Genomic DNA, 22,642 nt, shown 5'->3' on the forward strand with positions numbered 1-22,642 from the left:
GTGATGTAGTACAATGCCAAAGCAGTAGGTGGCGAACATGAAGGCAATTTTCAACCAATCAGAACTTGAATGAGGACACTCCACATCCTGTTCAAAATCTCAAAAGCCACCATCTTTAAATGCCTCTGCGAGCCATTTTAGCCAATGAAGCATTATTTTTCAGCAAGAAATAAAGTGCAATAAACAAAAACTGATACATTCACTGTGTGTTCTGCCTCATTTGTTGATGATTTGTTGATGAAACAAAACTAACATCAACACAAGTGACCACCAAGAGCGGATAGTTTAGTCTCAAAAAAGATCGCAGATGTTGTTAGCTACATGCTAACGTGAATGGAATATGCCATTATAACAGTATAGCATTGTGGCTAGCAGCTAACGTTAGCTCACGTCAGTTAGCCAGCCAGCACCAAACTGATATCAGGAGCTATCAGTAGCTAGATAACATTAGAGACAACGCCTCGTGTATTAAACAAAGGTGAATAGATGACTGGGCCATTTTGTTTAATGCTTGTTAAGATTGAAAGAGGAGCTCTGAGCTAACAGGGTCTGATAGCTAACGTTAGCCAGCTGCTCATGCAATCGTTAATGCTAGCAGATGAATGGATGTAACTTTATTTAACATATTGCAGAATGGGTACAATACAATACGGCTCAATACAAACAATTGTTAAGGGAATGCAGACTGTTGTAGCTTGGACTGGGGTCCTTATAACAATAACTTGACAACACATGGTAGCTGCAGCCAGGGGCGTAGCTGTAGATTCTGGGCCCCCTGAAAGAATCCTTATGGCCCCTAATACAAGCGAGCGAGCGTCAGCGCACAAGCAAAAAAAATTTTGGCCATGTATTTATTGATGAAAACGCATAATATGTTTTTACCTATACATTCGGATCAGCAGTTCAGCACCTGAACTGTTGGTGGGTGAGCCTAGTAAAGGATGTCGCATTGCGTTCATCTTCAATGAATGAACCAATGCAATAGTCTACCAAAGAACCTTGAGTCGCACTAGGCTGCCTGTAGCTGTTCCGCAACCGTTCCTACTTCCGGGGTAGGCCTGATTGGCTCCGACAGGCACGTGACCCGCCGCGGCCACGCCCCGCGGCAGCCCCAGGAGCAAGCGCGCTACTGCTGGAGTTCGCTTCGCCTTTCACATCGCTGCCGTTGGCGAAAGCAGGATGAGAGGCGAGAGCGTAGATTTCGCTGTGTATCATTTAATCATTTAACATTTGAAAGGCATACATTGTTGTCATACAGAAGTACAGAATACTTTTATCCAAAATGCTTCTTACTGTTACACTGTTAGAGACTGTGCAGTGCATGGCTTTAGTCTCACTCGAGTGAGGAAGACCGCTGGTTCTCCAACATACAGCGGTGTGCTCTTCAGAATGTACCGGGAGAAACGTTTACTGTACCCCGCAGACATAAGCGTCTCACAGGGCTGAGCTGTGCACGGCTTTAGTCTCACTCGAGTGAGGAAGACCGCTGGTTCTCCAACATACAGCGGTGTGCTCTTCAGAATGTACCGGGAGAAACGTTTACTGTACCCCGCAGACATAAGCGTCTCACAGGGCTGAGCTGTGCACGGCTTTAGTCTCACTCGAGTGAGGAAGACCGCTGGTTCTCCAACATACAGCGGTGTGCTCTTCAGAATGTACCGGGAGAAACGTTTACTAACTAAGCAGTGCTTACTAACGTTATTAGTTACGTTATTTCTGACCGAATTAGTCATTCATTTGTCTGCTTTCGCCAACGGCAGCGATGTGAAGGCGAAGCGAACTCCAGCAGTAGCGCGCTTGCTCCTGGGGCTGCCGCGGGGCGTGGCCGCGGCGGGTCACGTGCCTGTCGGGGCCAATCAGGCTACCCGGAAGTAGGAACGGTTGCAGAACAGCTACAGGCCACTAGGCTAGGCATATTTTCCCTATTCTTGTGACAATGTTTTCTGATACTCAACATACAAAAGCTGTTACTTGTCCTGTCTCTCTGTAATCCCATCTCCCACACAAAGTCTACTCAAGCACACTATTAGGTTGACAGACACTTACATTTTGATGTGCTCTGTAGTATACAATCACTCCCTGCTTCGATATACACAGTACATTTCGCAGAGTAAATTTGATTCAAACTGAGGACATTTTCCTGTCAGTCTGTTCAAGCTGCAAGCTGCTGGTGCGCGGGTCCTACTAATCACCCAAAGTACCAGGAAATACCAGAAAATACCCCAAAATACCCAAAGTATACTCCAAAGTACCAGAAAATACCAGAAAATACCTCAAAATATCCCAAAGTATACCCCAAAATACCGGAAAATACCAGAAAATACCCCAAAATACCCCAAAATACCCCAAAGTATACCCCAAAGTACCAGAAAATACCAGAAAATACCCCCAAAATACCCCAAAATACCCTAAAATAGCCAAAGTATACCCCAAAGTATACCACAAAATACCCTAAAATACCCAAAGTATACCCCAAAGTACCAGAAAATACCAGAAAATACCCCAAAATACCCCAAAATACCCAAAGTATACCCCAAAGTACAAGAAAACACCAGAAAATACCCCAAAATACCCCAAAATACCCTAAAATACCCCAAGTATACCCCAAAATACCAGAAAATACCAGAAAATACCCCAAAATACCACAAAATACCCCAAAGTATACCCAAAGTACCAGAAAAATACCCCCAAATACCCCAAAATACCCTAAAATACCCCAAAGTATACCACAAAATACCAGGAAATACCAGAAAATACCCCAAAATACCCCAAAATACCAGAACATACCCCAAATACCCTAGAATACCCCAAAGTATACCCCAAAAATACCAGAAAATACCAGAAAATACCAGAAAATACCCCAGAATACCCCAAAATACCCTGAAATACCCCCAAAGTATACCCCAAAGTACCAGAAAATACCAGAAAATACCCCCAAAATACCCCAAAATACCAGAAAATACCCCAAAGTATACCACAAAATACCAGAAAATACCCCAAAATACCCCAAAATACCCTAAAATACCCCAACGTATACCCCAAAGTACCAGAAAATACCCCAAATACCCGAAAATACCCCAAAGTATACCCCAAAATACCAGAAAATACCCCAAAATACCCCAAAGTATACCCCAAAGTACCAGAAAATACCCCAAAATACCTTAAAATACCCCAAAGTATACCCCAAAATACCAGAAAATACCAGAAAATACCCCAAAATACCCTAAAACACCCCAAAGTATACCCCAAAGTACCCGAAAATACCCGAAAATACCCGAAAATACCCCAAAGTATACCCCAAAGTACCAGAAAATACCCAAAAATACCCCAAAATACCCCAAAGTATACCCCAAAATACCAGAAAATACCCCAAAGTACCCCAAAATACCCCAAAGTATACCCCAAAATACCCCAAAGTACCCCAAAGTATACCCCAAAATACCCCACAGTACCCCAAAATACCCCAACATATCCCAAAATGAAAAACAAACATTTGAACATTTTGTGTAATAGTGTGTAATAGTGTAATAGTGTAATAGTGTAATACTGTAATACTGTAATAGTGTGTAATAGTGTAATAGTGTAATAGTGTGTAATAGTGTAATAGTGTATAATAGTGTAATAGTTTAATAGTGTGTAATAGTGTAATAGTGTGCTAGTGTAATAGTGTAATAGTGTAATAGTGTGTAATAGTGTAATAGTGTGCTAGTGTAATAGTGTAATAGTGTGTAATAGTGTAATAGTGTGTAATAGTGTAATAGTGTTATTTTGTGTAATAGTGTGTAATAGTGTAATAGTGTGTAATAGTGTAATAGTGTAATAGTGTGATAGTGTGTAATAGTGTAATAGTGTGTAATAGTGTAATAGTGTGTAATAGTGTAATAGTGTGCTAGTGTAATAGTGTAATAGTGTGTAACAGTGTGTAATAGTGTAATAATGTAATAGTGTGCTAGTGTGTAATAGTGTAATAGTGTGTAATAGTGTAATAGTGTAATAGTGTGCTAGTGTGTAATAGTGTAATAGTGTAATAGTGTGTAATAGTGTAATAGTGTAATAGTGTGTAATAGTGTAATAGTGTGCTAGTGTGTAATAGTGTAATAGTGTGTAATAGTGTAATAGTGTAATAGTGTGTAATCGTGTAATAGTGTAATAGTGTGTAATAGTGTAATTTTGTGTAATAGTGTGTAATAGTGTAATAGTGTGTAATAGTGTAATAGTGTAATAGTGTGTAATAGTGTAATAGTGTGTAATAGTGTAATAGTGTGTAATAGTGTGCTAGTGTAATAGTGTAATAGTGTGTAATAGTGTGCTAGTGTAATAGTGTAATAGTGTGTAATAGTGTAATAGTGTAATAGTGTGTAATAGTGTAATAGTGTGCTAGTGTAATAGTGTAATAGTGTAATAGTGTGTAATAGTGTAATAATGTGTAATAGTGTAATATTGTGCTAGTGTGTAATAGTGTAATAGTGTGTAATAGTGTAATAGTGTGTAATAGTGTAATAGTGTGTAATAGTGTAATAGTGTGTAATAGTGTAATAGTGTGTAATGGTGTAATAGTGTGTAATAGTGTAATAGTGTGCTAGTGTAATAGTGTGCTAGTGTGTAATAGTGTAATAGTGTGTAATAGTGTAATAGTGTGTAATAGTGTAATAGTGTGTAATAGTGTAATAGTGTGTTAGTGTAATAGTGTAATAGTGTGTAATAGTGTGTAATAGTGTAATAGTGTGCTAGTGTAATAGTGTAATAGTGTAATAGTGTGTAATAGTGTAATAGTGTGCTAGTGTTATAGTGTAATAGTGTGTAATAGTGTGTAATAGTGTGTAATAGTGTGCTAGTGTGTAATAGTGTAATAGTGTGCTAGTGTAATAGTGTAATAGTGTGTAATAGTGTAATAGTGTGCTAGTGTAATAGTGTAATAGTGTGTAATAGTGTAATAGTGTGTAATAGTGTAATAGTGTATAAGTGTGTAATAGTGTAATAGTGTAATAGTGTGTAATAATATAATAGTGTAATGGTGTGTAATAGTGTGCTAGTGTAATAGTGTAATAGTGTGTACTTTTGTGTAATAGTGTGTAATAGTGTAATAGTGTAATAGTGTGTAATAGTGTAATAGACACTATTACACACTATTAAACTATTACACACTATTACACTATTACACACTATTACTATTACACACTATTACACTATTACACTATTACACACTAGCACACTATTACACTATTACACTAGCACACTATTACACTATTACACACTATTACACACTATTACACTATTATACTAGCACACTATTACACTATTACACTATTACACACTATTACACTATTACACTATTACACTATTACACACTATTACACTATTACACACTATTACACTATTACACACTATTACAGTATTACAGTATTACACACTATTACACTATTACATTATTACACTATTACACAAAATAGTGTAATAGTGTGCTAGTGTAATAGTGTAATAGTGTAATAGTGTGTAATAGTGTAATAGTGTTATTTTGTGTAATAGTGTGTAATAGTGTAATAGTGTGTAATAGTGTAATAGTGTAATAGTGTGATAGTGTGTAATAGTGTAATAGTGTGTAATAGTGTAATAGTGTGTAATAGTGTAATAGTGTGCTAGTGTAATAGTGTAATAGTGTGTAATAGTGTGTAATAGTGTAATAATGTAATAGTGTGCTAGTGTGTAATAGTGTAATAGTGTGTAATAGTGTAATAGTGTAATAGTGTGCTAGTGTGTAATAGTGTAATAGTGTAATAGTGTGTAATAGTGTGTAATAGTGTAATAGTGTGCTAGTGTGTAATAGTGTAATAGTGTGTAATAGTGTAATAGTGTAATAGTGTGTAATCGTGTAATAGTGTAATAGTGTGTAATAGTGTAATTTTGTGTAATAGTGTGTAATAGTGTAATAGTGTAATAGTGTGTAATAGTGTAATAGTGTAATAGTGTGTAATAGTGTAATAGTGTGTAATAGTGTAATAGTGTGTAATAGTGTGCTAGTGTAATAGTGTAATAGTGTGTAATAGTGTGCTAGTGTAATAGTGTAATAGTGTGTAATAGTGTAATAGTGTAATAGTGTGTAATAGTGTAATAGTGTAATAGTGTGCTAGTGTAATAGTGTAATAGTGTAATAGTGTGTAATAGTGTAATAATGTGTAATAGTGTAATATTGTGCTAGTGTGTAATAGTGTAATAGTGTAATAGTGTGTAATAGTGTAATAGTGTGTAATAGTGTAATAGTGTGTAATAGTGTAATAGTGTGTAATGGTGTAATAGTGTTTTGGGGGTATTTTGGGGTATTTCAGGTATTTTCTGGTACTTTGGGGTATACTTTGGGGTATTTTAGGGTATTTTGGGGTATTTTCTGGTACTTTGGGGTATTTTGGGGTATTTTGGGGTATTTTCTGGTATTTTCTGGTATTTTGGGGTATACTTTGGGGTATTCTAGGGTATTTTGGGGTATTTTCTGGTATTTTCTGGTATTTTGGTGTATACTTTGGGGTATTTTAGGGTATTTTGGGGGTATTTTGGGGTATTTTATGGTACTTTGGGGTATATTTTGGGGTATTTTAGGGTATTTTGGGGTATTTTCTGGTATTTTCTGGTACTTTGGGGTATACTTTGGGGTATTTTAGGGTATTTTGGGGTATTTTCTGGTATTTTCTGGTACTTTGGGGTGATTAGTAGGACGCTGGTGCGCCTGTGCCGCCTAGTTATACTGTAGTTGAAAGTGGGGGTGCAAGATTAGTAACTGGCTGGCAAGGGGTGGTTTGGAGTGGGTCTGGCACGACCACCTCCATGGCAGAATATTTTTAATTTAATGAACACCTGTACGTGCAATTTCCTGCAATATAGAGCACAGAACTGTCTCAAAATCCTATGGGATCCTAAAGGATTGCTATAGGGTTCCAAAAACGTATAGAGATTCCTATAGCATTTTCTTTTTACTAGGGATGTTATCCTACACTTTAAGCTGTCTGATATCCCATTACCTGTAACTATTGGGTCTCTTTCTCACTTCCTCTGCCTCCTCCCTGAGTCTGCAGTCACCACATCATTCTACACAGGAGAGCAATACACTTAGGAATACACTGAACTGGTTTGAATACATGATTTTTTCTTTTTTCTGCCATGTTCTACCTGGTTGGCTGGCTACACACACACACACACACACACACACACACACACACACACACACACACACACACACACACACACATACAGTGTGCAGGTTAGTTACAGTAGGAGATGGGCTTCTATCATATTATCTTCTATCATTCTATAATGCATTCTTCTCTTTTATTTTCATTTCAGGTACAGTAGTTGTACCTTAAGATACTTGAAGGCTGGCATCTGTAAACGCAGATATAAGTACTTTATTCTTATTTTATTATCATTATTTTCTTTCCAATGAAATGAAATCAGAAAGTGGTATATGATGGAAAATATGAAAGTCAATGCTTGAAGGAAAATGATAGTTGTGAGTTGATGAGACAAGGAGTGGCAGCTGTTTGCACATCTGTAATCAGAGGTAGCAAGGGAGAGCGAGCACAGAGGAAGAGAGCTAGAGGGAGAGAGAGACCGAGGCAACTAGTGCAGAGAGAGAGAGAGAGAGAGAGAGAGAGAGAGAGAGAGAGAGAGAGAGAGAGAGAGAGAGAGAGAGAGAGAGAGAGAGAGAGAGAGAGAGAGAGAGAGAGAGCAGGGGAGGAGGGGGCCTGAGGTCTGGATCTTGACAACACCGTTAGCTAACAGCTGAGCTAGCTAACATAAAGACTGTGACCTGTAATTCAAAGCAGCGAAAATTAAGAGAAGATGATGATTATAAATGTGTTTTATTGTATTGAGCATTGTAACTTACATGAAAGGTCTGCCTGCCACCACCACCAATGACAGACCGTCTAAAACACACGCACTCAGCCGGCAGCACCTGGCTGCATGATGGACTGGACTGTTGTGGGTGGGACTCGTGAGGCAGTAGATCAAACCATTGTTAGAGGAATGCAGGGGAGTCACAATCTATGGAAACTTAAAAAAGCACCTGTTTGTTTCTTTTGTGATGTTTTTCTTTTAATACAGGCAATTATACTTCTGAGTCATCTACATTAACTTACTTTAGGATAATAATAAAACCATATTAATAAAAAGATAATAATAGTGTTCTTTGGGCCCCCCCCCCCAGTGCTGGGCCCTTAGAATCATCCTAATCTACCCCCCCCCCCCCCAGCTACGCCCCTGGCCTCTGTTGTCACCGGACGTTGGTGAGGGCACGCAGATGTGGGTATATACTGCGCATGGGCGTTGAGCAACAACGGCTCCGCGCAGATTACACGACACGTTGTCGGCGAGTTTTGGCGTAACACAATTTCAGCGTTTTCAGTAGGGCCAAAACGTTTCCTGCCAAAACGGCATTTCTATCTAACAGGGACAGCAAACGTATTCAAAACGTATTCAAAGCGAAAACAAAAACAGTGTGTGTAACCATGGCCTAAAGGAAACTTCGGGAGCTGAAACGCTGGGTAATTAATGCTCACTGTGGCCTGGGGCTAGGAGGACCAAATACCACCAGTACACACACGCACACACGCACGCACGCACGCAACGCACGCACGCACGCACGCACACACGCACGCACGCACGCACGCACGCACGCACGCACACACACACACACACAAAGTTTTTATTCACTGTCAATGTCACTGTATTTGTCATAACTGTCAGTTATTTTCCATCACCATACACCAGGCACTTTCCTTTACATTCAAATTGAGGATAAAAAGTTGACCTCTGACGGTTTCCCTTTAAACAGCTTGTTAGTATTGTCCACATTGAACCTAAAGAGTTTGAACTCTAGACACCGTTTTTCCCATAATATAATATATACAACAAAAAAAACACTAAAACTATTCCTTTAAGTAGGTCCCACTGCTGAATCTCAAAGGTACCTATGCCCCTCTTCATCTATTCACCATTCATTTATCGCCCGCATCCGTCACTCCCACGCCAGGACGTTTTTACTACGCAGTAGCAACCCCACTGCTGGGTTTGGAAGGTCACAGTGTTATTCCCCTCCAAGAGAAATGAAAAAAAAGAAAAAGAAAAGAGCTGAAAATGGCACACATCAAATAAAAATCTTGACATGGAGCCATAAACAAGCTTGTTAAGCGTCTCTGTGCGCCTGCAGCTTGGTGCCACTCTCCACAGGCCTTGTGTATCTGGCCTGTGATGTGGGTTGTTGCTACGCTGTCGTTGGTTCTCACTCCCTCCATTGCTCTCTCTCTCTCTCTCTCTCTCTCTCTCTCTCTCTCTCTCTCTCTCTCTCTCTCTCTCTCTCTCTCTCTCTCTTTCATGCACTCACTTCATCTCTCATTCAAAATCCTCTTTTCATCTTTCCCATTTCTCTCTTTTCTCTTTTTCTTTTTCTTGAAACACTCCCTCACTCCCCTGGACCACTTCTCTGTATCTCTGTCTCCCCTCTATATCCTATCTGCTCTTTCCTCCTTCTCTTTCTATCTGTCTCCCCTCTCTCTCCTCTCTGCTCTCTAATCCTTCTCTTTTTATCTGTCTCCTCTCTCTCTCCTCTCTGCGCTCTCCTCTCTGCTTTCTCCTCCTTCTCTTTCTCCCCTCTCTATCCTATCTGCTCTCTCCTCCATCTCTTTCTATTTGTCTCCCCTCTCTCTCTCCTCTCTGCTCTCTCCTCCTTCTCTTTCTATCTGTCTCCCCCTCTCTCCTCCTTCTCTTTATATCTGTATCCCCTCTATCCTCTCTCCTCCATCTCTTTCTATCTGTCTCCCCTCTCTATCCTCTCTGCTGTCTCCTCCAACTCTTTCTATTTGTCTCCCCTCTCTCTCCTCTCTGCTCTCTCCTCCTTCTCTTTCTATCTGTCTCCCCCCTCTCTCATCCTTCTCTTTCTATCTGTATCCCCCCTCTCCTCTCTCCTCCATCTCTTTATATCTGTCTCCCCTCTCTATCATCTCTGCTCTCTCCCCCTTCTCTTTCTCTCTGTCTCCCCTCTCTATCCTCTCTGCTCTCTCCTCCATCTCTTTCTATCTGTCTCCCCTCTCTATCCTCTCTGCTCTCTCCCCCTTCTCTTTCTCTCTGTCTCCCCTCTCTATCCTCTCTGCTCTCTCCTCCATCTCTTTCTCTCTGTCTCCCATCTCTATCCTCTCTGCTCTCTCCTCCCTCCTTGGTTGCTGTTTAAGGACCTACTGTGACCAGGTTGTAAAGTCACCACATATGGTTCAACGGACCTTTTATGGCAACATGTCTGTGATGTCATGGTCTAGATCTCCGGGTGTGCGCACTAAACTCTCTGGCCTCAAGGTTTTGACAAGCTGCAATCAAAGAGGCGGTTACGTGAACAACCACTGTCAGATGTTTTACTTTTGGGCAGGTTGTACTGTAGGCCTAGACATGTTACTTAGATGTCTAGTCTTCCACCAGAAAATAAAGCAGAGCATCTTGTGACGGGGCCAGTTATTTGATCTGTGCTCAGTGTGAATGGTTGGAAGGAAGCTCTTTGGGCCAAGGTTTATTTTACTGAGAGAAAATTATGTCTGACTTCTATTTCAATTAAGAACATTTTCAGTTCTATAGGTCACTCTGTCTGTCGGAAGGTTCACCGTCCACAGAAGTTTCCCTATAATCTAGCGGCCACAGGTTTTGCTCTAAGAGGCTGAAATTGGGAAATTGGGAAATTGTGTGTGTGTGTGTGTGTGTGTGTGTGTGTGTGTGTGTGTGTGTGTGTGTGTGTGTGTGTGTGTGTGTGTGTGTGTGTGTGTGTGTGTGTGTGTGTGTGTGTGTGTGTGTGTGTGTGTGTGTGTGTGTGTGTGTGTGTGTGTGTGTGTGTGTGTGTGTGTGTGTTCAATCACGCTTGTTCTCCCTTTTAATAGAAAGGACGTGCTACTGAACATGAGCTACGAGATGGAGGAATCAAACTTGTGATGTATAAAGTCTGGAGCTGCTCTGTTGACAATTAATGGGAGACGGATTTCATGGAGGCACAGCATGTTTGTTTTATTTTTTATATCCAAATGAGCTTTATTCAATAGTAGTGATCTCAGTTCTAAAACAGAAAATATACTTATGAACTCAGAACATTCCCCTGGGTGCTCTCAGATAGACAAATTCATTGTCTATGGAGCAGCTTCAGACTTTATACTTGATGACATCACAAGTTTGAGCTTTAGCACTCACATTTTTGGATTTTGGAGAGAGTTGCTCATTTTCACTCACATTTGTGTACTGTTTTAGACCAGAGGAATTATATGTATTCTGAAATTCTGAAATTGGGCGTAGTTCGCCTTCAAATGTAAACTGACATATCTTACACAGTTATCTTGCAGCTATTTTGTAGCTTGATAACATTTTAAGCATTATCATCATTGATCATAAAACCACCCACAATAAATACGACCCAGGTCAGTTGGCGATACTGTACCATTAAAATGTCACATACTCAGGCCTACTCCCTAAGCTGTAAAAAATATCTATTTAAATCGTAAGCTTTCTCAACTTCCAAATTACAGTGTTGCATTGGCTTTTTTGTGTTGAATCTAAAATGAAATATGAGTAATGTTTATATATTTATTTATTTATTTATATATATATATATATATATATGTAGATATTTAATATCCACTCTCTCCAATTATTTGATTCAACAAGACATATATATTTTTATAAATCTAAGACAACAGGCTATCTGAAAATATAAGTTAAGATAACATTTTACTTCTTACAGTGTGCTCCCTACCATCCCAGTCCTCAGACACTTTAGAATACTTAGGAACTTAGTGGAACAGCCCAAGCTAATCTGATAATGGTATTAGAGAGGTGGCTGTAAGATATACCGATTTTATTTTTATTTTTTTATTTTTATTTTCACTTGTTGACGTTTTAATGTTCCGGGCCAATACTTCCGCTGTCTCTGGTGGGGATTGTCGGAGTGATCTGTTTCTCTCTCTCTTGCATTTTCGGCGTTCTCCATCTGCTTTCCTACTCTTTGATGCGCACAGAGCCTTGTTTTCATTTTGGGGTTTTCCAAGTGGCAATAGTTTCATCTCCACAAAGTCAAGTTCAAAGCTGTGTTAGATAAGCAAACTCTGAGAAAACAGTTTAGTTTGGTTCAGAATACAGATATTAAATATGTCTCCAGCTTTTCCTGTTGCTGTGGCGATCTAGTGATGAATACATATAAAAAATGTTGGTGTATAAACAGAAAAGGGTATTCAATTGGTTATTCAATCCCCCCCCCCCCCCCCCCCATTTCAACTTAAAGGGGGACGTTATTTCTATGGTCTAGGACAGTGTGATCAATGAACATGAACAACTCTCGCTCAGTGCTAGGAACCCAGGAACAAAGACTCAAACTTGTGATGTCATCAGGCATGGTATTATGTCTGGAGCTGGTCCACGGCGAATGGGAGAATGCTTGAGTTTCTATACCCAAATGAGCTTTTTTTATATGGTAATGTATTCACCTCTTAACCAGAAAGTTTACTCTTATCCTCTGAAAAACCCCTGGGTTCTCTCTCTGTCACATCGAATAACTTTCCCAATCCATTCTCTATGGAGAATCCAGATTTTATACCTGTTGACATCACAGTTTTGAGTTTTAGGGCTACAGTGATCCATCACAAAATAGATAAACAGACAGAAGGTATTACTGTCACTTGGTTTGTTTTTTTAATTAGAACCTAATATAATAGAAACAACAGCTTTGCAAACGAACAGTGATGTATCCGTCACTTCCCAAAATGTGTCCTCTCCAAACTTTTCTGTCCATCAAAATGGACACAAATCTGGCAGAGACGGACACATTGTCGGCCCTATCCAACAAACAGACACTCCTCCTGAAAGATTATTGAAAACAGATGTACACGGACAGACACAATGGATAAATGTAGCCGGGCCCTTCGGTTTCTCTGGTTTCTGGCTTTTGGAGAGAGTTGCTCATGTTCACAAATATTAATTGTTCTGTCCTATGCCATAGGATTAATATACAGTTCATGACATTTGAAATTGGGTCGTGTTCCCCTTTAAGTACTGTGGGTGTTGTCCCTCACCAGAGTCTAGTTGCTATGGTTACCTGCCTTGCATAGTAACCCGCAAGCATTTTGCAACACAAGCATATTCCACCCAGCAATCATATCCCCTTTAAAAGCTGACCAATTTATTAAAGCATGTCTGTTCTATAGTTTTCCAGTTGCCAATCATGGTGGATGGGCCCCTTTGAATTTTACTACTGGGCTTAGGCTAGAGGCTTTCACTTTCCAATAGACCACACAAGTTCAGACAGTAGACCAAAGGTTCTCTCTACTACCAATCTCTTTAAACACTTTTACACCAGAATGTTTAATTCAGACTCGCTGAAGTGGAACAGGTCACGTTTTCTCCTCACCTCTGTGGTTAAACTGAAACAAAGTCTGCAACAGTCTTTTGGGGCATACATCTGGCGTTTCAGGTATAGCATGCCATTTGGCTCTTGCTGGGGAAGTTGCGGGACGGAAACGTTTTTTTTTCATGACATCATCTTTTGAGGACAGATAGCTCCTTGAACTTCCCTAAATAGCTGACTGGGCACAATTATTATTTTACAGGAAAAGAGCTGCATAGCCAAAGTGATGATGACTAATGGCGTTTCTGCTTCCTGCTGCACTGTATATATATATATATATATATATATATATATATATATATATATATATATATATATATATATATATATATATATATACAGTGCAGCAGGAAGCAGAAAGCTCAGATACTGTATACGCTCATATACTGTATATACACAATGCTCAGATACTGTATAAGCTCATATATATACAGTACACACATTCCATACGGTACGCACACAGAGAAACACTCACTCACACAAAGACAAACACGGATACGTTAATGGATGTAAAAAGACACACACACACACCATATCGAATTTATGGTTGAGGTTTCCTCTATTTAAACAATGTCTGCAAGGCTGGATGTAATGTAGCCTATATTCAGGGTTGAGTTGTCTGTCCTCAGCCCCTCGTAAAAGGCTGACTGGAAAATATCTCATTGACCTGAGAATTACGACTGCAAGTTCAAGTCAAACATGTTTTTTTTTTTATTATATATATATTTTTACATTTCTAACTTAACTGTTACAAGAAGAAAAACGACAATCCTGTGAAATGTTTGGATCTATCACAGATATGGTATCGTGCCAAAGGAGACCTATACAATGAAACAGCTTTGACATATACTGTATACCACAGGTTATAAATACATTTCCTTACGGTCTTGTAAAGCTTTTATTTCTTTACTTCTCCACACAACCACGACTCCTGCACTGTTGAGCCAGTAAAAAAAATAGACGAGGAAGTACTTCGTATATCATTCTATTTATGACCAAATATCCTTATTGTTCCTCAATTTAATTCCCTACAGTATATTATTTTCCCTTTGTTATATATTATTTCTCTCTATGACCCCAGACACTACATTTGAGGACCATGTCTTGGCCTTTGATCTCTTATTACATTCAAACATAATGGCAAGGAGAAGATGGGAAAACACTCTGCTCTTCTCAAATTTGACTTTTACGACATATTAATCTCTCGATACTATCGTAGAAGTAGTCATTATAGTCGTCTGACTCCTTGTCTGTCCTGCAGTAGTTCTGCAGGCTCTTCCAAACACATCCTCTCAGAGTTCTGGCAACAACAGTGTAGTGGCAGCAGTACACAGAGAGTGTACACAATATTTACCCAGGTCGCAGGCTACACCCAGGCATTCCCTTGGGATAAATGTCATAATCTCCGATGATTCAGAGACTGAGAGAGACTGTAATGTGTGTTCCAAGATCTCCATGTTAAATATACTGTACCATACATCGTCCTTAATGCACAATACTCTCTTCTCTCTCCCGACCAGCCATGGTCACTAGACTCCACCGGAGGGCCCTGTCCCTTCTGGCCCTGCTGTGCACCGTCTCCAGCCTCATCTCTGCTGAGAACCATCCACCAGTGTCCCCCGCAGAGGCGGCAGTCACCTTCAGTCACGTGTATAAAATAGACCTCCCTGGGGGCTCCGGCTGTAAGGTGGAGAGCCTACCATCCGACGACCAGACATCTGCCCTTCAGACGACAGAAGGTTGTTTTGTGTTACTTTGCCCAAGTTGAACGTTTGTCTTTCTTTATTGAGTGTGCAACATTGATAATTTGTTGTACTCAATATGAGCCGCTACTTGTAGAATTTAAAGGACATTGTCAAATAAATATTGATAGCTTGGTATTTTAAGAAATGTGAGCATCACAGTGGACTAAAATTGTGTGTCGTCTTGTGTCTGGTCTGATGTTGTGGGAAATCTGCTGCATTGCTTTACATTATTCAATCAGCATGACCTCATTAGCATACCTTGTCTTCTCTACTTTCCTGCGTCCTCACTTTGGTTGGCTATAAACAGGTGCATACTGAGAGTTGTAACAATGGCAACATCCTCTTTGAAGGAGAGGACAGAGTCTAAGAAACACCCAGTTTACAATATTGCAATCAAGCAGGGCACCCATTTTCAATAATAGCTATTTATTTGATAATAATACATCCATGTGAAACATTTCACACATAGCAGCTTTAAAACCCATTTGTCAGTTTTCTTTTAAAGCTGCAATAATGATTTTCTCACCATTAGGGGGCAAGTCACCACTGTAAACACACTACATTTCCCCAAAACAATCTTCTTACAAATCTTCTTGTAACTAAACTATTTGCTGATTTCAGCTACAATACATGCAACTTTCTATTGAACATGTGCCGTTTGTTAAACAATGTACTGTAGGTAAATATTTCACCTACAAACACAAACAAATACTGTTCAGACAGTACAATATGCACAAAATAACACAATGAAGAGATTCGCAGACAGGGTTTTGTTAACAAAGAAAATAAATGATGGAATAACAACAGACTGACCGCTGGTAGAGTGGGTTGTTTGAATAGGACACCATGACATGGACGAGACATTCTGATGGGTAGGTGGAAATAAAAAGTTTTGGAAAATGTGGAAAATATACTGTCAGAATATGGTTATTGCAGCTTTGAGTAATTGATATCACGTTACTCAGTCACTAAACTAAGATTTCTATTCTGATTCTGAACCCTCTTTGTCATTCTGATTTCCGTTCACAGCCACCGTAGACGGAGAGAACAACATTGTCTTCAAGCACAACATCAGGCTGCAGACACCCAGCTGTGACTGTGGCGAGTCAGAGAGCTTCCAGTCGCTGGTCTACAGGGTCAACGGGCTGGAGGAGGAGGTCAACTACCTGAAGACCCAGTGTGCCCAGGGATGCTGCACTCAAACTGGGGGTATGTTCTTACCATATAGCTGTTATAGTGCTGCTATATCAAGTAGACAGTCCGGCACTGTCCGGCAGCGTGGCTACATGGGTAGAGCTCCGGACTCATGATCGGAAGATCACCGGTTCGAGCCCCCGGTCGAGGCCATTGTCGGAAAGTGGTGTTGTTGTCCAGCAGGGGGCACTCTGTTCTCAGGACTAGTCAGTAACAATGCCCCTGTTACGGAGTGCCGTCCTTCGGATGAGACACTAAACCGAGGTCCGGACTGAATCTCTGTCGTTAAAGAAACCAGGATGCCTATATCGTAAAGAGTATGGGGTTCCCCGACGGTCCTGGCCAAATTCCCAATCAGGTCTCTGACATCAAGGCCACCTAATCATCCCTCCCCCTTAATTGGCTGGTATCAATCCCTGTCTCCTGAGCCGTTCAGCCATTGTGTAGTGTGATGTGTGATATGTGATGTGTGCCTGGTGCCAGTGTATGGCAGCCATTGACTCTGCGTGGCCCAAGGTTGGGTGCTACTGTACCAGTGGTGGTGAAGGAGGACATTTCCACCATACATTGTGGGGAGCGCTTTGAGTGTTTGAGTGCGCTATATAAATGTAATTAATTATTATTATTATTATTATTATTATTATTATTATTATTATTATTATTATTATTATTATTATTATTATTATTATTATTATTATTATTATTATTATTATTATTATTATTATTATTATTATTATTATTATTATTATTATTATTATTATTATTATTATTATTATTATTATTATTATTATTATTATTAGACAGAGGTAGAGGTCAGTATATCCAGGGTTCCTGCAATAAACCTGGAGATATGATGATGTTTTACAATGTAGCTATTGTAATATAGTATAGGCCTACAGCTGCTATTATAATAATAGTCTACAGCTGCTATTGTAATATAGCCTACAGCTGCAGTCACTAAGAAATGCATGGATAAATGGCTGGGGAAATTACTTTCCAGATTCAGATTCAGATTCAGATTCAGACGACCATCGGTTGTGTGATAGTAAAGGGTTAACCTTCTGTTGTGTGGCAGTGAAAGGGTTAAACTAGAAACAAATACAAATAATAATAAAGAAGAAAAGAAAAGATCTCACTATTCAGATTCACATTTGAATTTCATACTGACTAAATATATATTTTTTATAATTCTTTTTGAATTGACACTATTACATGACATCCCTTAAAAGTTCGCTATGGAGAGAATTCCACAACCAATAACTGAAGGACACATCTGTGTAAGTGTGGTACGTGCAAACTGATGTTTACATTTTAATTTCCTCCTACTAAACTCACTTTCTAAATGAAAACGATTTTGTAACTTTTCTGGCAGTATCTTATTTCTTGCCCTAAACATAATTAACACTGTTTGAAACTTAACCATGTCTTCAAGTTTAATCGGTCACAGGAGTCTTCAATAACATTGAATGGCTGTGAATAAATGTGTTCTCTGATGTCTGATGTGATCTTTTTTGGCAGACGACTCTTTCAGACAACCTCTATCCTAACTAACACGAGCATGATTCAAGTTTCAAGTTCAAGTTCAAGTTTCTTTAATAGTTGTCATACAGAAGTACAGAATACTTTTGTACAAAATGCTTCTTACTGTTGCGCTCCAGAGACTGTGCATGACAAGATAAGTATGAAATAAAAACATAGTAAAAATTAGAAGAAAAAAAAGAGGTCACAGTGTTCAGTTTAGACATATGTACAATGTTCGTAGACGTAGTTACCATACAATATACAATACTGTGCAGTGTACTAATATACAATACTATATAGTGCAAGGCATAAATGGACGAGGTGCAGTTTAGGTACAATTCACAGTAGGTGTACGAGTTGTAGTGCAAATCCTTTATCAATAAATATAAAGTGTAAGTGTGTTTGTGTGATCTAAAGTGTGGAGAGTGGGTGCTGCAGTGTGTTGTTTGTTTGAGTGAGTGTGTGTGTGCGTGTGGGTGTGTGTGCTGTGTGCATTTGATGGTTGTTGCATAGTGATTATTGTTCGTTTAGCGATTATTGTTCGTTTAGCAGCCTGATGGCCTGGGGTCATGATTAGCGATGATGATGTAGCTCGACCTGTGTACTTCATAGTTACTGTGCTTCTGGGAAAGACCGTTCATCACGGCATTGTTTGTAAAACTTGGTTTAGTCCAAAATGAGACAAATGAGACATTCAGGGCATGTCTAGTCATAAAAAAATTTGCATGTCAGAGTTAACGTGCACCAGCCTCCATGGCTGGACGTCGAAGCTATGGGAGACAGGGTCAAAAGGGTAATGCAATTAATGGCGTTCAGTTATTTTAAGGTTGTGTTACGGGTTTTAATGCGTGAGGAAGCTGTGGGAACGGAAGAGTTGGAGGTCACTTTAACGTGGAGAAATCGGATAGGAAAATCTCACTCCCTCCTAGGTGTGAACAACAGATTTGATAATAATTTCCTCTTTTGGGAAAATTTTACTTAATGTTATATAATCTCATCCAATCTCATGTAATCTGAGGTGTTAACGCCAGATGTAACCACTTCAACTCTCTCTATATATATATGCCACCTGTCGTATCATACTTAAATCAAGACAATACCTATTTCCAGACCCCAGGGACAAACCTTTACACTATGGTCCCCTTGTTAAAGTAATTTAATTCAGCCCCTTTCTGTATGAGCCCCTTTAGGGCCCTTTGGATGTCGATACCCCCTGGTTTACTCTGTTTTTGTACTTGTGTGGTTTTTATTTGCTTTCCTGAATGCAGGGCCAGATTTCACATCTGGGACAATAAAGTACTGAACCAAAATATTATGCCACCTATCCTCCTCACTCACTAGCTCCCTTATGTCACTGTACTTCCAGGTGTGGATACAAGCTGTAGCGGCCACGGAACCTACGACCAGGGCGCCTGCAGCTGCACGTGTGACCCAGGATGGGAGGGTCCAGACTGCTCCGTGTCCTCCTGTCCCGACGAGTGCAACGACAACGGCCGCTGTGTGGACGGGAAGTGTGTTTGTCAACAGGGCTACGGGGGAGACGACTGCAGCCAGCTCCTGTGTCCAGACAACTGTCACGACAAGGGACACTGCGTCGACGGGAAATGCGTGTGTTTCCCTCACTTCACCGGCGAGGACTGCGGTGTCCAACGGTGCCCCAATGACTGCATCGGGAAGGGGCAGTGCGTCGACGGGCACTGCATCTGTGATGAAGGATTCTTTGGGGATGATTGTTCCATGGGTAAGCATCTCTCACTCAATACCATAGATATCTATAGAACACTAGATAGCTTAAGGCGGAGTCACCAGCGTCACTGAACTGCCGCCATCTTGCTCCAGTTAGCCTTGAGTGAGAGTGAGTGAGCTGCACAGACAAAAATACTCATAACTCGCTGAAATATTGACGGATTTACAAACGGGTTGGTTTGCTATAAACATCAAAGATGTAGTTATGATACTGCATACTTATAATAAAAAAAAAGTTTTAAAGATTATTTTTTTTACAAACCGCTTGAATCATAGCCACGTTAATAATGCTTGTAATAAACAAAACCGTTTGTAAATCCGTCAATATTTCAGCGAGTTATGAGTATTTTTGTCTGTGCAGCTCACTCACTCTCACTCAAGGCTAACTGGAGCAAGATGGCGGCGGTTCAGTGACGTCGCTCTCCATTGGCCGGCAGCGCGGGCAAGCTATCTAGTGTTCTATATATATCTATGCTCAATACCATCTCCCTGGTGGATTCAAAGCCGAATTGAGTTGACTTGGCATGATACTGTGCATGGCTCCACTGGACCCTGTTATCAGGCCATTCTGCCCCCCGGTGGCATGGTTTTGATTAGGGATGTTCGATATTGGCTTTTTTTTACCGATATCCGATATACCGATATTGTCCAACTCTTAATTCATTCTGCACCACGGGGTCGGGGGGCGTCAGAGGGCGCTATTGCGCCAGCGCTGTAAGTCAACGGGGTGCTTTGTTCACTTGCGAGTGCTTAAAATATATCTTATATTCAGTTTAGTTGATTATAGCTATGGGTCTAATACACCTGTCGATTGTCAGTGAGTTGCTTCCAGTCAACATCCACTATAGTTTTGGTGATTCTTAATAATCTTAGTAATCCCAGGAAAAGACGCGATAATAGCCCTTTAGTGGAATACACTAAACACGTTGTAATTTTTTATAATCGCCTGATTATCTAATCATCCTGAAATCAACGCTAGATTATCGTTATTATCCTTCCTCATGCAAGAATGAAAAGGGCCCTGGAGCGCGGCGCTCCCCCCCCCCGCCACCTCCTCCCACTCAACGGCACACAGCCACACACACACACACAGACAGCCGCGATCGGGGTAGAAAGAAATATCAGATCAACGCAAGATTTTATATATAGAGTCCTTACCTGGTATCTGATGTAATGCAAAAGAAATAATCCAATTATCTGATCGCCATTCCAAATACTGCTCGTGGAGGTCCGTCCCACATTACAGAGCGTTACACATGAACGGGCGGGCGGGGTTAGTGTACCATGCCATCGTTGTAAAGGCCTGCCTCGTCTGAGTATTTAAACCCCGCCCGCACGGCTCAGATCGGCCCTGAAAAGAAACTACACAAATTCTAATAGAGTGCAATACCTGCTGGAAGGCGTAAGCATTTACATTTACAAGCGGCGGTATTTGCCCTTTTGCGAGACCATGCTCAGACCCAACGATAACATCAGGCTGGATGGATGAAAATGAATGGATATAGCTAATAATAGAAATAACGATTAAAACCCGACTATACTCGTGATTGGCGCTGAACGGTTGGCTAGTTAACCCGACTATACTCGTGACTGGCGTTGAATGAGTTAATTTTCTATACCGATATCAACCGATTCCGATATATGCAGGGTTTCCCCCCCCAAAAACATTATGCATACTTTTCACAATAAATTAAATAAGAATTTGTTCTTACTTGCTTGCCTGGGTAAATAAAGGTTAAATAAATGTAAAAAAAGAATTAAGAATAAAAATTATTATTATAATTTTTTGAAAACCGATACCGATCATTTCCGATATTACATTTGAATGCCAATATCGGCCGATAATATCAGTAGGCCGATCATATCGGACATCCCTAGTTTTGATGTATCTCTAGTTGTAGTTAGGAGTTAGGCATGAGGTCTCCAGTAAGGTTAAAGTTGGGGTTAATATAAATGGTTTATAAACAATCACCCCTGAGGTGAAGTGCCATGTCAATCCAGGCCTGTATCTCCATATACCAAGCAAGGTTTTAATTCAAGTAAAGACAAAGGTACGACAATGGGAGTTACTACAGTAGGTTTTCAGGTAACAGCACCGATAATTTTAGCACCTTGTAGATGCATGAAAGCTATGTGATGGCAGAGCAAGGCCCAATAGGCTCCTTGTCATCAATACTCTCAGGTCCCATATTATGTTTATTATTTGTGTTGAAAGGGTATACCAATAGGACTCTACAAGCTACAGGCGGGGCTGTTTACAGGGTCCTTTTAAAATAAATGACACAGGGCCCCTTGATATATGTGTGTTGATGGTGAATGGGTGACATCATTTTCCTTCTTGCCTGGGCCTCCTGATTCTCTGTCAGTCATCGAGGCCCAGTGAACTGGAATCCAGAGTATCTCTCATGCGTTCCTTGTAAATGAGCATTGTTACATGCGTGAGTGCATGCAACTCAGCAGCTAATGCATTATGATAGTAAAGGGTTCATTTGGCTGCTGGTTGTCTTGACCAGTATAACTTTCTGTGTCACATGCCCTTTGCCCATGCATGAAACAACAGTCATTTCCAAATTTGAATGTCTTTATTTGCCAAGTACATTTAACAATTTGTCGATGGGTTTAACACATCATAACTATTTAGGAGCATTAGGCAGGCATAGTCTGGCATTACAACTCCATTTATAATGCCAATGGCAAGGGCAATGGCAGGAGTATGCATAGATATATATAGAACACTAGATAGCTTGCCCACGCTGCCGGCCAATGGAGAGCGACGTCACTGAACCGCCGCCATCTTGCTCCAGTTAGCCTTGAGTGAGAGTGAGTGAGCTGCACAGACAAAAATACTCATAACTCGCTGAAATATTGACGGATTTACAAACGGTTTGGTTTATTACAAGCATTATTAACGTGGCTATGATTCAAGTGGTTTGTAAAAAAAAAAACATCTTTAAAAAATCTTTTTTTATAAGTATGCAGTATCATAACTACATATTTGATGTTTATAGCAAACCAACCCGTT

At 40.2% G+C, this 22,642-nt stretch overlaps 1 protein-coding gene across 1 annotated transcript in view; it reads left to right on the forward strand.

The window, feature by feature from the left end:
• tnn (tenascin N) overlaps window positions 1–22,642 on the forward strand; it is a 136,242-nt gene that overhangs the window by 18,206 nt on the left and 95,394 nt on the right. The window contains exons 2-4 of the mRNA XM_084327725.1: window positions 14,935–15,153; window positions 16,189–16,368; window positions 19,241–19,615. Of these exons, the coding sequence (XP_084183851.1) occupies window positions 14,937–15,153; window positions 16,189–16,368; window positions 19,241–19,615 (772 nt within the window). The 5' untranslated portion in view covers window positions 14,935–14,936. The remainder of the gene's footprint in view (window positions 1–14,934; window positions 15,154–16,188; window positions 16,369–19,240; window positions 19,616–22,642) is intronic.

This window comes from Notolepis coatsorum (genome assembly GCF_963971535.1).
Source record: "Notolepis coatsorum genome assembly, chromosome: 13".
Lineage (NCBI taxonomy): Eukaryota > Metazoa > Chordata > Actinopteri > Aulopiformes > Paralepididae > Notolepis > Notolepis coatsorum.